The sequence below is a fragment of the Thamnophis elegans genome, chromosome Z (genome assembly GCF_009769535.1).
Source record: "Thamnophis elegans isolate rThaEle1 chromosome Z, rThaEle1.pri, whole genome shotgun sequence".
Lineage (NCBI taxonomy): Eukaryota > Metazoa > Chordata > Lepidosauria > Squamata > Colubridae > Thamnophis > Thamnophis elegans.
Genome location: NC_045558.1, coordinates 105,161,472 through 105,179,405, shown reverse-complemented (window position 1 = coordinate 105,179,405; position 17,934 = coordinate 105,161,472). Strand labels below are relative to the sequence as shown.

Sequence of the window (17,934 nt, the reverse complement as noted above, 5' to 3'; positions counted from 1 at the left end):
TCAGCGGTCTCAACCTTTATCTTGGAATTAAAAACAACAGGGAATGTACTTTGTGTCCATTGTTTGAAAGTATGTTCATCTGGTAAATGGAAGATTTCTAAGTAGCCATGCCAACCATGCTGGCTATTTTATAAAAATGATTATAGCACAGTAAGAGTCTATTGGGTCCACTGCCACCAAAAGGCAAGGATCTCTGATTTAAGGTTCAGCTTGAACTTTTAACAAACATCTAAAAACATTTGTCCTGGATATATGGCATGATAAGGGAAAGAGGGGTAACTCTCCGGGCCTTTTCCAATTAACTTTTCTTGGATGGATGTTCTTCAGAAAGACAAGAGAGTTGGAGACCTAGACAGTTCAGGTAGGAAAAAGCCCAAATCCTTGAAATTCTTTGCTTCCTAGCAAGAAATGTCACATGAAGCTCAAACCTCTCATGGTGGTGTGCCCAGAGTCCCCAGTTTTTCCCTCTCTTTTACATTCGAGTCAAATTTGATTCCCGGTTACTACTTAGACAAGTTCCTGCAGTTTTCTAGACAACAGTTTCGGAAGTAGTTCACTACTTGCTTCCTTCCTCCCAGGGTTAAGAAGGAGTGACTGGCCCAAGATCACACAGCTGGTTTTTGCATGCTTGACTGGGCACCAGAGCCCAGCTCTTAATCCATTTTCCTAACCACTGGACTAAACTGGGTCTCTAACTGAACTTAATTTTCAGTGGCTTCATAGACAAGTTCATGCAGTTGTCTCAGCAGGAATAGAGATAATGGCTATCATTCTTTTCCAACTCCCAACTGTTGGGAGCTCCTGATGGTCATCTTGTCAAGAAAGTTGAGAATGCTGGCAGCAGCACATAGGAAGAGGTGGGGTAAACAGGTACATAGAAAGAGGAAGGCTTTGATCTCCCAATTGCACTCATCATCTTGATAGCCTTAACTACAGAGGACACTGATCCAATATTAACCAGACTTCATTCTGCTTAGTTTGTTAAAAAAAATGATAAGATTGCCAAATGCTGCTTTTTAACCTATAGAGTGCTGAAATTTTAGAGGTCAAAATATTCCTATAAATTTTCCCCTTCGTTCACTTTTTGAAGGTATTGTATGTCCCATTATGCATATATGAAACTGGTGGGCATTTATGAAGTATTTTTCTTGGATAACTTCTCAGCAATTCAATTCCTTTCTGGGAGAGGTTTATTTGAAATTTTGCTACAAAAATGGATTTTTGCTACGTTGGTCATGATTACAAATCCTTTTTAGTTTTAGTTGCAACGTTTGCATTTATCCACATTGATTTGGCTTCCTTGAGTTAATGTAAATAATTCTGAACAATCTAAGGCTAAGCAGCAATTCAAAAATATATTAATTAGATAATATGTTTTAAAAGGCTTTTAAATTATTTAATAATTTATTTATTTATATTTATCAAACAAATTTATATAGCTGCTCATCTCTAAATGAGCGATTCTGGGCAGTATACAACAACAATGCAGGAATAATATTCAGAAGAGATCTGAAATTATAATAATTATATAATATGCTTAAAAGTAAACCACCGCATTCAATGCATAGCAGCTGACTTCGTGTAATGCATTAAGCAAAAGCCAAACTAACTCATGGTTATGTGAAACTGTGTAAAGCAAAAGCCAAACATGATTCATGATATGTGAAATTGTGTAAGATAGTTTCTTGTTTTTAGTTAAATAAGAGAGAAACTTGATATTTGATGAACTGGAGTGAATGGTTAAGAGGTCTCTCAGTTGGCAGACAATATTTTAAAAATAATAATAATAATATGCCATCACAATTTGGAGATGGTGACTGCCATCTGGAGGAAGCAGCAAAAGAACTGTGTGTTATGTGTGTAACAGAGAAGCTGGCAGTCTGAAGGATAGAAAGAATACAAAGACTGTGAATTGGCAGAAGGTGAAAGGATCGTTGAGTGCAGAGTCTGATATTAAGAATTTTGTGGCTTGCTTGAGGAACCTGCTCCCAGGCTACTCTAGTTGCTTATTTGTGAGCATAAATTAATGTGCAATGTTCCCTCATCTGAAGGAAGTAAAATCTGCTGTACTCAGTTCAGTACACCTGAGGGGGTGGACTACCTGTAATCCCAGGGGCACATGTGGGTTGCAAAACTCATTTGGTATCTTTCAGAGCTTCCTTGGCTGTTCTTTAGCAGTTAAATGGTCTCCTGACTTGCAACTTAATGCTGCAGTTTCCTGCCATTTTTAATTGAGAATCGTGTGAAAATTGTAGTTGCGCGCCAATAATGTTCTTATAAATGGGTATAAGCTTGTTGAAAACTCACAATGTCTGGGGCTGGAGGAAGAGGGGAATGAAAAATCCTAGTTCTTTATTTTCATGGCCATCCATAAATTGTTGTTGCTCTTACCCACTCTAGGTTGTCCACCCAAGATGTTGTTTTCCTGACAGAATGCGAGAAGGATTAATGTGATACCAGGGACGAGCCCATTTCTTAGAATCTTTGCCCTGGGTCTTTTTTATTTGAACACATAGGGTGTTAAGCAACAGAACAGTAGGAATTGCAGGCATCTGCTTCTCTGAAGGATCTGCTTTCTGCCAACTTCACTCCCTCTCTTCTGATGTTCCAAAGCTCAGGAGTTTGCAGGATCCTCATGACGACCTCCTCAAAGGCACTTTGCACTCCAGCCTTCATTTTAGCACTGGCTTCTGGAGGTAGAAACAAAACAACAAGAGGAGCCATTTGTCAAATGAAGTACAGGTGTCCAAATTCAACCTCCCTGAACTCATCATCTTCCAGAGAGATTGGCCTACACTCCCATCAAGCTTAAAAAACATCATTAATGGTCAAAAAAAATGATGGGAGTTAATGCATTTGGATAGTGTTGCTTTAAAGAAAGCTTTCCTGCTAAGTGGCCTGAGCAACACTCTTAGCTCATCTACATTTAATGGAGCAAAAAAATTGGAATAAGAAGTGCTATGGGGATAGTATTACAAAGAAGTGTTATAGATCCTGTGCTACTACAACTCCAAATGCAACGCCAAGAAACTATTTGAAGAGGATACAGTTAAACAGAAAACAGACAACATAAGGCATCAGAGGTCATCTGAGGCATAGATGATATTCAGCCAGTTCTGACAGGTTCTGGAGAACCGGTAGTGGAAATTTTGAGTAGTTTGGAGAACCGGCAAATAGGCTGGCCCCGCCCCTGCTGCCTCCCAGCCAATCTTCTTTTGTTGGCCTGAATAGGAGAAAGGAATTGGAAAGCAGGTTTAGTGGAGTGGGGAGGGAATGGGGATTTTGCAGTATCCTTCCCCTGCCACACCCACAAAGCCAGCCACAAAACCACAGAACCGATAGTAAAAAAAATTTGAATTTCACCACTGATCTGAGGACTGTGGTCTGGAGAATGGGGAGAGAGATGGCGATTTAACAGAACAGCATTCATGGTAGGAAAGCAGCCATGATAATTCTATGGTAGACAGAACTCAAATGGTGTCTGATAGCACTTTTTCCAACTAACACCTTAAAAGGAATAAACATTAGCTGGAAAAGATACTGTCAGATTTATTCAGATAGAAGACTATTAAATAAAGTATCTTTATCACTAAAATCCTGAAATTATTCTACTTTATCTATAGGATAAATATTCCTTCATTTGGGTTTTATTGGCAGCAACATGGACATGATTATATATACCTTCATGTACCTTGAAATGCTTTTATTTGGAGGGAGTAATCTATAAATCAATACAAGTGTATATTTTAGAGTGATATCAGGGTTGTAAATATCGGGTTGCATATGAGATCTTTCTAGCTTGTTGGTATTTAGTGGCCTTCGCCCATCAGGTTTGATAGACAATGTTATACTATCATTATTCTGGACCAGCATGCATAGTGAGAGATCGATTGGAAGACCCAGTTATGGAAACCCTGATGTAAAGTTACTTCTTGTGGCAGATAACTTCTGTTTTAGGATGGTTACAAAAATCTCCTCTGAAATCATCACTAGAGCAATAAGTACAGAAGGCTCTTGTTGCTCCCACATAGAGATTGTCTGTGTTTTTAATCCAAATCTTATACCTCTAGCCCAACCATTTTTGATATGACTTTAGAAGCATTAGTTTGACCTTGCAAAAGACATTTTAAGTGCTTATAAAATATGTCAAATATATATATATATATTTATAGCACCCCCCCCAAGTGTTCATTACTATCTCTGAAACACCAGAAAAACACCTCACAAAATTCAAAGCACATTGCTTTAAAAAGTTGCCTTCCATTTCTTTTTGAACATTTTATTGATTCTTAAGGGGAAAGCGAGAAGGGTTTAAAAAGTGTGCACGTTCCTTTTAAACCCTCTCATATCGTATTTTTCTGCCTGCTAAGTTTTCTTCACCATCTCCGGTGAAACAAGGGAATCTCTTCCCCACTGAAAAGAAAGCACGAAGCACAGAAGGGATGAGAAAATTTCTTCTTCTGTTAAAAATCGAGAAGGCTAGCTGCTGGTACTCGATGCATCTGTCTCAGTGTGAATTCCCTAATGACAAATAACTATTTAAATAAATCAAACTTCTTCCAGTAAATTAAGGGTTACATTCCTTCCCCCCCTCCCCGTTTATCAACAGATGCTTTGCTGCCTCAGACCAAAAGGCCCACCTCTTTCAGCCAGTCCTACAGAGGCCTACCAAATGCCTCAGGTGAACCCAAGAGCGGAATTAAGAACTGAAGTGCACCATCCTGTTCCCGGGAGGCATGCTGTTATTGTTTGAATATATACATGCCTCTCAAGATAAGTATGGTGCTCTCCAGCTCTTATCCTGCTCTTGGGCTCGCCTGAGGCATTTATAGAGGTGAATTTTATACGAACAGTAATCATTATGTTGCTACTGTTTTATGCTAACTCAAGGATGCAGGGGCAGTGCTTTAACTCAGTGATGGGGAAAATAAAATTTATGCACATTTATGCTGAGAGACTATGGGATCCAACTCTCTCTTCTCTGACACCAGCTTCTCTCCAGGCTTCCAACAAGGGTAAAATAGCATAACAGAATTCCACAATGTCAGCCGGGGAAGAACAAAGGGCATGTTTGTGTTAATTTATTTAATTGGCTTGTGAAATTTTTAATTATGCTGCAGCCTTGCTCTTCCTAACAACTGTGTCCGGAAAATAATGAAGGATGCTGAACTCGACATTTGTTGTTTATTGCCTAGTTTTCTATACTATTCTTTATTGCTTCTCCCTCTCTACTGCCAAGAACAAGAGTGATTGCCCATCAACTAGTTCAGTTCTATGGCTCTGAAGGGCCTAGCTATAGTCCAATCCTGGAAAGATCTGCCTCTCTCCCTGGAAACATTTCCCAAATGTTTCACTATTTTAGTGTACCTTGGGAGAAGGGACTGGCAAGCCTGCCTAGAGATGACAGATCAAGTCCTGAAGTCAGACCATTCACATTCTGGCTGCATTTGTGGATGTTCTCCTAGGTGGCTGGGGATCTGCAAAGTTATGGGGAGGGGTGGGGGTGGGGAACCAATTTGCCTATAAAGAATGGCTCATTCACAAATCAGGACAAAGTCATTAGTATGTGATTTAACGTAACAAAGACAGAAGAATGCAGATTGGCAAATATGCTGATGTTGTTTCATGCCAACTGTCAGACTGGATTGACAGACTGTTCTTTAACTGGTGAAAGGCCCCGAAATAGCAGTTCTATAGTTCTGAAAGGATATCTAAGGACCTTTGCAGGAGCAAATCTGATGCCACTTTCCCTCCCACCTAAGCCCTAGCACTGACATTTAGGGCTTAGGTGGGAGAGAAACCTAAGCCCATCCCACATAGGGGTTTTTTGGAAGGGTTAAAAGGAATAGTGCTAGGAGTAGGCTGGGGAGAAGATCTGCAAAGATAATGAAATGATGGTTTTTGCCATGATTTTACTTCTGGCAAATCAGAATGTTTCCTCATATTCTTCACATACCTATAAAGAGCATGGAGTGTTTCTGTGCAAATAGCAATCCTTCTCTTTTTTCTACTTCACGGTTGGTCTGTAGATAGGGAGAGAAAACTATTAGGTACTTGATATGGGTAGGTAGATAAGGAAGGAAGGAAGGAAGGAAGGAAGGAAGGAAGGGAAGGAAAGGAAGAAGGACTCTCTTCTAGATTAATACTGGATTAACAGTTAAGCAGTAAACAATACCCCAATCAACAAACTACCAACTCAGATATACAAACAGCAAACAATAGCCTAATTTTGGAACCACCAATAACAGTGACAGGGCAAACCACTTGTATATAGAGCAAACTCCACCCCCTTCCACTACTAATAATGTTATTTGGTCAGGTAATTAAACATCTGCAAGAAAACTGTCAAGCTTGAGACCTCACAGGACTGTCTTCTAAATTGGCAAAAGGCCAGTTAGATTATTTTACCAAAGATGCCATTTCCTAGATTTGACAAGGTTTGATAAATTATAATTACATAGCAATTCCAACCTGCGGTGTGTTGGAAAAATAAAAAAAAGTCTCTCTCTGTGAGATGATGATGATATAAATCAAATACAGTATTTAATGGATGAAATGTCTTAACTTAAATGCTGGTGGGGGAACATAGGAAGACTCACGGGCCACACTGAATATATAGGCCAGTTGCTTTCCACTCCTATCCTACTAACTGTTATTCTTGCATTTCTATCTAGACTTTTTTTGTATTAACAGGAGCTGGGAATCAACAAAGCCCCGCACAACCATGCATCCTTCATTCCTTCTCTTTACTATATATCTACTGAATACTAACAGAACTGTTATCTCTGTAAAACACAGTGATAGAAGAATGAGTCAACACACTCAACAGATTTACAAATTTCTTGTTTTCAAACATAAAAATAGATAGATCTGAATTTTGTATTAAGGTTCCAAAAACTCATAAAGGGTGGATTTAATTCTCCCCTATTCTATTTATTGTTCTTTTGAGACTCTTTTGGTTCTTTACAATTTCTCCACTGGAAATCTGGCATATGTAAAATGTTCCTGACTAAACTGGTGCTTATGTTCAGTTCAACATTAGTTCAACATTCAATTCTGATATAAGATAAAGGTAAAGATTCCTCTTGCACATATGTGCTAGTCACTCCCGATTCTAGGAGGCGGTGCTCATCTCTGTTTCAAAGCTGAAGAGCCAGCTCTGTCTGAAGACGTCTCTGTGGTCATGTGGCCAGCATGACTCAGTGCCCAAGGCGCATGGAACGTTGTTACCTTCCCACCAAAGGTGGTCCCTATTTTTCTACTTGTATTTTTACATGCTTTCGAACTGCTAGGTTGGCAGAAGCTGGGACAAGTAACGGGAGCTCACTCCATTACGTGGCGCTAGGGATTCGAACCGCTGAACTGCCAAACTTTTGATCGACAAGCTCAGCGTCTTAGCCCCTGAGCCACCAAGTCCCTTCAGGTGTGATGTAGAAATCTTCAAATCCTTTATGTTGGTTCCTCTGTACTACTACTACTACTACTACTACTACTACTACTACTACAACAACAACAACAACAACAACATGAAAGATTGGCAAGATTTCCTATCAGAGGAAGGAAACAAACAAAAAGTGTAGTGCCAGTACTGTAATTTAAAGATGATATAAACATTAATGTAGTTTTAAAAAACACTGATTCCCTGTTCAAAAAACATTTAAGTATGCCTCTGAACTCCAAAATATTGCACAGTCAATCACTAATACAATTATTGTATGTGGGCTTCACAAATATATAACTCGATAATGAAAAAAATAGTTTTCTTCATGGGAAGGAGGATTAGTAAAAGAACAAGCCAATCAGCACCATTCATAGCTGTAAAAAGAAGAATATAGGTTTTCTGACTGGCTTTCTCAATCAGTGTCATATAAACTTGCTTTTTAATATAATTGGTAGAACATCCAAAGGTGCTTTTTCCAAAAAGCAACCAGATTTTCTTGACTTTTTCTTAAGTACTGAAGAAGCTTCTTGGATAAGTGAAACTTTTTCAAAGAAAAAACCAAGGAAGTCCAGTTTCCTTTTGGAGAAAAAGCACCTTTGGGATAACCATGACGACTGTTGAACCTCCACAGACAATAGGCAGAACAGTTTTCCTGAGCACAATCCTATTAAAAAGAATGTAGTCTCAAAATATGGCAAGTGCACGTATATTGATAATCATATGTGCAATGAAAGAACCTCTGAAGATGCTGGTCGTTTGTCCATTTTCCTTTGGTCTTGCAGCATATCTAAGGCTGATCTTTTTCGTTTTGTATATTGAGAGTGAATATTAGTTCTGATGTAAATTTTATGAAGTACATGGTAGTATAATCAGAATTAAAGAAGCAAAAGGCAGAGCAAAAAAAGTGAACTAGAATTGCAACAAATATTGGAAGAGAAGCCATACATGAGAGCTCCCTCAGCTACGACTGTTTTTCTTACTAGGGAAGGGAATTAACAAAACTCCAGTGTCTAGTGAAAGCAGAAACCAAAAAAAAAAAAAAAAAAAAAAAGACCCAAAACACAGAGTAGCGACAGAGAAACTGCTGGCTTCTGAAGCAGCTTGAACAGATTGCCCATTACATCAGAGCAGGAGAAAGATGGAGAGGTCTCGTTCAGGATGCTGAGGTATGAAGGCAGCTGATGCCTCTGGCAAAGCGTAGGAGGCAGGCAATAACAGGGAGCAAACATCCAACAGGCTTCTGCAGACGGGGACAAGATTTTTGGTGATAGGGAGGGAGGGAAGGAGGGAAACTAATTACAGCCAGCCTTTCAATCTTGTTGCTTACTTATTAACAGGCTTTGCGTTTCAGCTCTACCAGAGGCTGCACACTATGTGCATTTGCTATCAGGCAACCTAAAATGTGGGAGCGTTTTTAATCTAGGTTCTATACAATTTTAATTATTCAGAGGACCATACATTGCAAGGAAAAGCTTTTTTTGTTACAATGATCACTTTATTGTACAATCTACTTCCTATTTTCCTAATGCATTCCATAACACACACTTTCACTTCATAGATTCCTCTGTTTCACTCCCTCCTCTATTTTCTTCATTTATTTCCACAATTCTCTCTATATTTCTGTTAATCCTTTCCCAATACTTTTTCTTTCACTGTTGTTCAGCCATTCAGTTATTTCCAACTCTTTAGGCCCTAGGAGTATCCATTCACCAAAACTGCCTATCATAAATTCCTTCTCTAAATGTTTCTGCTTAACAAGATATGTCAGTAAATGTATATAGCTACCTTATTGTCTATCATTTTTTTTTATTTTTGTCTTAAATTTTTCTACTGTCTTCTCCCATGACAGTTACCTTCACATTACATGTCCAAAATATCTAATGTTTAACTTTAATATGAGTCTGTCCAATGGACAGACTCATTTTATATAATTTACTTTTGAATGATTTATACTTCTTATTGTCCAAGATGTTCTCAGCATTTTTTGGTATCACTTTAACTCAAAGATCTAACAATTTATTTATTTAGTAATCTGATGATTTATGTTTCATAGCCATGTTATACCTAGAGAAACCACAGCCATGACAATTTGTACCTTTCCTCATTACTCTGCTTATACGTGCATCTCCAAATCTAATCTCCCATTTATAGATCTCTTGCATCCCAGCAAGATAACAAGGAGTCTAAAATTTCCTAGTTTGTCACACAAACACCAAGTTTAATCCCAATTTATAACTTACCTCATCAATTTTGTTGCCTACCAGCATCTTCACAACATTCTTCTTGGTATAGATCTCTAGCTCCTGTAGCCAGCTTTCCAGGCCCAGAAATGTCTCTCTCCTGGTAACATCATAAACTGCATAATGGTGTAAACCAAACAGACGCCTTGTGTTTACATAGGAGAGCATTTTCAGTAAGCACAAAAAATGGAAAATGTCGACATGACATAAAGTGATTGGGTGGATAGAACCACATCTGGTTCTACTTAGGTTTACGAACTATCTTGGACTATCTCCCAATCATTTCTAACAATTAACCATCCTTAGTGAGTTAGTAGGTTCATAACTTCTGGAGGGATATAGACAAAAGGAAGGTTTTTGTGATAATCCCTGCAGAAGTTAGCCCAAATGATGTATATAAAAAAGGTAAGCATTCTAATGCCTCCCAAACACTTCAGCCTTCAAGTGCAACTGATTATTATTGAACATATCTTAATAGCAAATAAAGATGATAGTTCTGACTGAAAACATTAGGCGGCCACCAGATTTCTTGTCTGCTGTTCTTGGATTAAAACGCAGATATACCTACAGAGAAAAATCTCAAAACGCTTAAATTCAGGAGGGAAATGCAAGATTCTGGCCTCATTTACCTGTGTGATGAGGGCACATGCCCCCTGCATCTTCGTCCCATCTATGCCAATCCTCCTCCAAATAGTGTCCTGGCCATCAAACATACCTCTGCTTGGCAGCCATCCACGCTAGAAACTTATTCTATATTTTCATCTCTCCCCCCTCCCCCAATTGTAGGGGTAAAAAGCAGCAGCTTGTAGACTATATAGCACAGGACAAATATACCAATGTTGAGAACCAGCTTTTCTTCCCAGTGTGTAATAGTGAAATATGGCACTGGTGTGAATTTGCTTCTGAAATTCATAAGAAGAATGGGAGCTCTCAAGACTTTTCCCATGATTTATTATTTCTTGTGTGGTCTCTCTAAGTGACACTCTCTGCTCCAACACAATTTCTCCAGCATTCAAATGGCAGTATGTTATATCTACACAGAGGTAACTCTTCCCCATGGTGAATGCAATGGAATTGTAATTATTGCACCAAATAAGGTTTTGGATTATGAAGGCCACATCTATTGCATGTAATTAATGTCAAGCCATAAGGAGATTGTCCCCACATGATAAAATCACCTTGGGAACATAGCAAAATATTCTGAAGGGGAAATGGAGGATGGGGATATTATGGCCACATTAAAATAGTCTTCAGTGTTTAGCTTAACTTGAATCAAAGTTTGAAAGCCTGGCGTGCTTTACATCTCCATCTCCATCAATAGAAACATAAATAAAACTAAGGGGACTTTGGCTTTCATATTTGAAATATTTTAAGTAACATGAAACTCTGCTGAAAAACAATCACCGCCAACAAACAATCAGTAGCCTAGGAGCAAACTCCACCAATGGTTCTTCAGAGGCTGTTGTTCCAGCTACCCTGAGAGGAATAGATGTACTTCCATTTACCTCTGCCCTTAATGTGTTTGGCTTCAGTAAGGTTGATTATGTTCGTGCTATGATTACCACCTACCTAAAATTATACCTTGAGCACCTCGATAATAGCTTGGAGTCAATGTTCGAAATCTTTCCTGCCCCGCTGTGTCCTGCAAAAGAAAAAAAAATTTAAAGGGTAATTTAAAACTCTAGCAGTTTTTCTAGCAGAAACTTTAAAAAAAAGTTGTTTTACAAAAAATAAAACTGCCTTTGGGACAGCTAACATATAGGCTCAAGATTGCGAGGCCCTAAAGCTGAAATCTAAAGTCACAATCTGCCATCTTCAGCCCTAGGCTTTTAACATAAAACAAAAATTTCCCAGGCTTGACAACAAAGCACATATTTATGAGAAGAAATGAGGTACGTGAAGAAGCAAGACAACTTGCTTGAGAGATATAATATGTGCTGTAAGATTGCATATGGTTTTTCCCTCTGCATATTCTTCACAGTTTCAGTTCCAAATATGAAATGGATACAGCAGCCTATATATTGGGAAGATAAGATCCTGGCTTCAAGATTTGCATTTGATGCCAGGGGGCAAAGTTGAGGACTGCCCATACAGTTTGTTCTGCACATAAAGATACATTTGTATACATAATTTTTTTATTTCCCCTTTGAAATCTCAAAGCTTCAAAGTCTTAGACTCTTCCCAGCATACCAGTCAAGGGCTCCAAAGTCCCAGTTTTTAGAGAATTCTATGGCCACCGAGTCTACAAGAAAGATACTGAGATTACCGAGTGGACTTTATAGCTGTCCCTACTTCTTGCAAGCCTCCGTAGCCATAGAGTTGTACACTGAAAGGATCTATGGTGATAGAGCCTTGCAAGACATTTGCAGCAACTGTGTCATAGGGAAAGAGCAGCAGAGTGACTTACGTTACACTGATTATTTAAGTAATCCAAACCTGAGCCCACATCCTCAATAGCCATCAAGTATTTAAAACCATAGGAAAATCCACCAGGGTTTTGAATATTTAGAAAAACAATCGAAGAGGGAAAAGTCTTAATGAAAACACTTATAATAGAGTAATACAGATTTTGTGTTTCTCAAAAGTTGGATTTGCATAATATCAATAGGCCACTATTGATTTTTTAAAAATATCAATCTCCGACTCGAAGCAGAGGGCAAGTATGAGAAGATGTTATATGTGTATGAGTCACTGCAGTACAAGATTAGATAAAAGTCCACTTTCGCTTCTGTTTGAAGATATAACTACCAGTTATCAGGAGGCTTCCAGGTAAAAGTGTAAATCTGGTTATGGATTGGGGCGGGGGGGGGGGATAATTCTATTGCCACTCACAAGGCAGCGAACATCGCTGCCGAAATGTTCCCTTGAGCTGAGAGGGGCAGCTGTGCTCCCACTGAATTCCAGCCCACCTGCCTCCCAGCTCCTACTTTTCTTCCTTAGCATCCTGGTATGCCAGCATCAATTGCTTTGAAGGGGAGAGATACAGACTTGGGAGAACCGAATCAATTTATTTATTTTGGAGAGGAAAGAGATGTTTTGATGAAAATCTGGGTGCAGAACAAGACAGTTAAACCCTGCTGACTGGCGATTTTCTGCTCACCTACAAAGCCAAAGGGTAGCACTGATTGGCTGGTAGTTCCCTGCATGTAAACATGCTCCAACCTTGTAGTGTTCCAATTTCTGAAAAGGTCTGAAAAGATCAGGACAGCTCAGAATAACAGAAAGTGCAATTTGAATTGGAATCCGAAGAATATGAGAGTGGAAAAACTGGTCATCTCTGTGTATGTTATGCAACACTAATGACAGTTTCAGGAATATGAATTCTTAGCACAGACCGAAAGAATGTTGCTTTTTCATATTTCTTTGTTTTTCTTTCTCTCTCTTTCTTTTCCTTCTTTTCTTTCCTTCCCCCCTCCTTCCCTTCCCCTCCCCTCCCCTCCCCTTTTCTTAGACATTACTTTCCTGAATTGGAAAGGGAGACTCTGCGGCTTACCCATATTGCTAACTGAATGGGGAAATTCCCAACCACCATTTTCTTCACTTTAAAATCAACACCTGAAAACCAAACAGAGAGACACACAGGATCAGCAAAATACACCAAATCATCTGTGCCTAACATGGAACCTGAGAGCAGCATTCTGCCGATTGACCAGCTGCTTGACAATAATAGAGTCAATGGTCTAACAGTAATAGAGCAAACAAATAGAAGGTAATGCAGCATTAGGCATAACCAGCAGTTTCAGCAAGATCCCCAATTCTCAGTAGTAACTGGGGGCATTCTTAGAAAATAAGAGTATTGGAAAAATTTGCTTTATTTTGCTCATAATTTTTAAAATTAAATGTCTTTTTCTAAGGCTGCTTCTGGTGCTCACACAGACACTGAAGACTATCTTAGAAAAATAGTAATAAAGGATTGATGCTGTTGCTTTTTTTATAAGCATGCCCTCTTAGTGAAAGGATGATTTGTGATTGGCCACACCTACCGGAGCCACTATTTTGTAAGAATGCTTATGATACAGTCTCAAAGTTCCACACTGTCCATTGGCGCAACAAGGCTGGGAAACCCTGGGTTAAGCCATCAATGTTAGTTTATAGAAAAACATGGCAAGTCAAACCAAATAAAATCATACTATGCCTTGGTGGTGATATACTGTATGGATCCTGCCACAGAAATAATGAAGAGTCAGAACAGCAATCTATGCATGTCTGGAAAGTAGCAGGTTAGAATAGGATGGGCATTTTAAATCAGATCTTGGCGATGTGAGTAGGAAATTCCTATCTAATTAATGCAATTTGTCAAACTGGACTATGTATCAAATGCAATTATCAAATGCAATTAAAGAAAAGTAGCATAAATATATTTTGTGACTGTACTTTGTGCAAATTTATTCACCCAAATCCTGATGTAGTCTATATTATTTCAACTTGAATGTTTCTTCTGAAAAAATTATGGTTGATTCCTTTTCAGCCACTAATCCCACATTGCAGGTAGTCCTCAACATACAACCATACTGACATATAGTGGAAATACACCAAGGGGAGGAGGAGTGGGAAAGAAGAAAGATGGGCAGAGAGGGATGGGAGAGAAGGTGGGAGGGAAGGGGAGAAGGAAGGGGGGGGAGTGGATTTGGAGAGAGGAGTGGTAGAGGGGGAGGGGAAGTAGGGTAGAGGGGGATGATGGAGGGAGATAGAAAGTTGGAGGGTGGTGAAAGAAAGAGGTGTATGGAGAGTGGAAGAAGTATATTGGGTTTCTATTTTCTGGGGTATTGTTGACAAGAGGAATTGATGCAATTATTGTTTAATACTGTATGGTGTTGGCTATGCACAGTATACATGTGAGTGTATGAAAATGAAAAAATAAAATAAAAAATATTACTAAAAAAAAAAAACACCATACAACCATACTGGAGTCTGCCCTTTATGGCCATATGCTTTAATGGTCATAAAACTTCAATCACTCGTGGCACCTAATTTTATGTCCCTTTATGTCCCTCTAGTGGTCATTAAGTGAATCACCACTGTACTGCAAATGATAAATTCAGTCACGTGACTGCAAAGGAAACTTTGACTATAGGAACTTCGAATCCATGTCGTAAATCTCCTTTTTTAGGTTGTTCATTTCTTCAAATGGTCCCTTAGTGACCAGCCATAGATCAAATACTATCTGTATATTGACATCACAAGTTAATTTAAAGAGGTTTAACAGAAAATACTGCCTCTCAATTATATACAGTTGTACAACAAATTTGGGGTACAAATTTCCATTTTTGGAACTGTAGCTATTTCAGGTTTGGGCAACGTAGCATGCATTAAAACATGGTTAAAAGGCCAAATATGAGGAACACTAAAATTGTATGAGTGCGTTTGTGTATATGTATGTGTCTTTAACTAAAATCTTTAGTTTGGCTGTCAATCTACAATAGTCACATGATGCAATAGTCACAGTTCTGACTCCCCCTTCTTTTCCCCAGATATGAAAGGCAGCATGGCTCACCAATAGTTGGACTGAGGTATGGCTCAAACGTGTCTTCAGCAAATCTCAGCAAAAGGCTACAGGAACAGACAAAAGAGGAAAAAATAGTAAACCACAAAGGAACATCTATCTGCCTTTTTTTCCTGGAACAAAGTTCCCCATTGCCATCCCATTTGGTGACCCTGCCCATGCACCTGGATTTCCCCACTGCGCTGTCTCCAATCAACAGTAGCTTCAGAGTCGGCAGAGGTACAGTGTCCTTCCGTGCCATGGTGAGGTATATTACCAGATGCACAGGGAATTTAGCAGAATGAAAACAAGAGGGCCATCTCAACATCCAAGCCAAGAAAGCTAGAAAGGAGAAGAGGAAGAGTAATTTGCCGTCATTTAGCCTTCCATCTCTTCCTCCAGCAGAAACAATAAATTACAATCCAGGAAGACAAAACTGGAGTTGGGGAAGACATTTGCTCATCTCTGCTTTAAAGGCCATTGAGCCAGGGATGTCTGAAGACATTTCCATGGTCATGTGATGATTATGGCATCATGAAGCATCCTTCCCACTGGTACCTATGTATCTATCTGCATTTGCATGCTTTCAAACTGCTATCTTGGCAGGAACAAGGGTGAGGACGGAAACTTATCCTGTCATGTGATGTTCGGGTCTCGAACCTGGGCTGTTGGCTTTTGCAGCCGACAAGCCCAGAGTCTTAACCATTGAACCATCATGCCACCCAAAGAAAAAATGAAGAGAAATCAAAATCTATGACAATATTTGAATGAACTAAAGATTAACACTGTTAGAAGAAAATATATAAATAAAGTTGGTTGATCAAGGTTAAAATAAGATTGCTATTTTTGGCAACTCTTTATGGACTTTCTGGTGACATTAACACTGAAAAGATTATGTTTTATGGATTTGTTTGTAGATAAGAGCTTGAATATGGGATGTATATTTGTAACTTTAGAGGGTGTGAAGAATCACTAAATTTGTTTATAATTCTTGCAATGAAAGTTAGAAATTACATCTTTATTTCTTTTCTCTTTCATTATTACATTCTTTTTATTTTTAGTGCATTTTTTACTTTTTATTCTTTTCTTTCTTTACATTTAAATTGTATTATCAAAATTCTTAATAAAAATTATATATACGTGCGCATACACACACATATATACATACACAGGTAATTCTTGACTTACAACAATTCATTTGGTGACATTTCAAAGGAATACTTTGAAAACAGCACTGAAAAAAATGACATGATTATTTTTCATACGGCCACTGCAGCATCCGCATAATCACATGATCAGAATTCAGGTGCTTTGCAAGTGGCATGTATTAGAGACAGTTGCACTGTATTGGGCTGATGTGATCACCATTTCTAACCCTTTCCAGCCAGCTTCCGACATGCAAAGTCAGTGGGGAAGCCAGACTCACTTAATGACCTCATGATTCACTTAAGAACTACAACTATTTGTTTAACAATGATGGCTAAAAGATTGCAAATTGGGACAAAATTCACTTAGCCAAAGAAATATTGGGCTCAATTGTGGTGTTAAGTTGAGAACCTTATGTTTGTCTGTGTATGCCTGTTTTGCAGGAACGATGGGAAATTATTCCTTGAGGATATGCCTTGCAGTCACCAATTTGTAAAAATATATCAAACTTTGAGTATTGCCTCTTACTTTGCAAAGGAAAAAATGAATTCAATACCGAAAAACATACTCTATGCATGCTGAAAGAGTCTACTTATAAACCCTGATTGTCTGAACTCAGCTAATTGCAGTTTGTTGAAGAAACCATAGTTAAGCAAAATAATGGAATACTGTGTGAACACAGCTATTATTTTTCACAAAGGAGTACTACAAAGATAAAATGAAAGAGTAGGAAGAGGTAATTGGCAGCTCTTGGAGGAAAGAAAGGAAATAAATATAAGAAAGAAATACATTTTTAGGAAGCAAATTCTCCTGAAAGCAAATAACTTCCACTGCAGCTAAAATTCATGTTGAACAGCTGCGACACATAAAATTACATATCAACCTAGTCCAGCCTAATGGGTCATGTGAACACTGGCTATGGGATTAGTTTCTGTTCATTCTATTGTACATATTCAGAAATTTAGGTTATCTAAGTGAAAAATGTAAACGTCAGAATTTTGCCTAGCTTGTTTACATATAACACCTCATAATTTTGCAATGGCTCTTCTAAAAACGAGAATAGGTTGCCAATAGGTTGCCAAACCTGAACATGGCCTGTTGATTAAGATCAAGAATGGGTGGAGTTTTTATAATATATATGGCCTTGACATTGTTTGAAAACAATGTGGAACAAGGGTCTCTTTCATTTAGTGAGAGATGTCATTTCACTGGTACAAGAGAAGCATCAGACAAAACGTTTGAACTTTTGCTTTAACAGCCCCGATTACCTTTACACACCGGGAACTAGAATTTCCCTCCAAAACCGATCCCAAGCACCTGTAGCATTAAATGATAAACACAGGAACACATGAATCTGGAGCGTGCAACATACACACAGGCAACGTGCGCGGGTCTCTACCCAGACAATTATTATGGGCCTCAGAAGAGAGTCGACCCTAAATATTTAGAAAGCCTCCCTCCACCCACCGGCAGGAAAAAGAAAAAAAAAGAAAGCCCCCGTGGGGAAAAAAAAAAAGACCGCACGGTCCCTTTAGGATGGTCAAACTCTGAGGGCGGAGCCCCTAAGGCGCACGGTCTTTACTCCGCGCCATTCCCTCCTGGCCAGTTTGGGAGTTGCCGGCCGT

General features: G+C 38.8%; 1 protein-coding gene across 1 annotated transcript; it reads right to left on the bottom strand.

The window, feature by feature from the left end:
* Positions 1–2,481: 2,481 nt before the first annotated feature.
* Positions 2,482–17,931, bottom strand: LOC116522331 (ras-related protein Rab-18-B-like). The gene is made up of 8 exons (XM_032237199.1): positions 17,578–17,931; positions 15,349–15,505; positions 15,176–15,231; positions 13,175–13,236; positions 11,251–11,323; positions 9,682–9,797; positions 5,957–6,023; positions 2,482–2,690 (listed from the first exon to the last, which is right to left on the bottom strand). The coding sequence occupies exons 2-8, from the start codon at positions 15,489–15,491 to the stop codon at positions 2,521–2,523; spliced, it is 687 nt and encodes a 228-aa protein (XP_032093090.1). The 5' UTR covers positions 15,492–15,505; positions 17,578–17,931; the 3' UTR covers positions 2,482–2,520.
* Between the last annotated feature and the right edge of the window lie 3 nt (positions 17,932–17,934).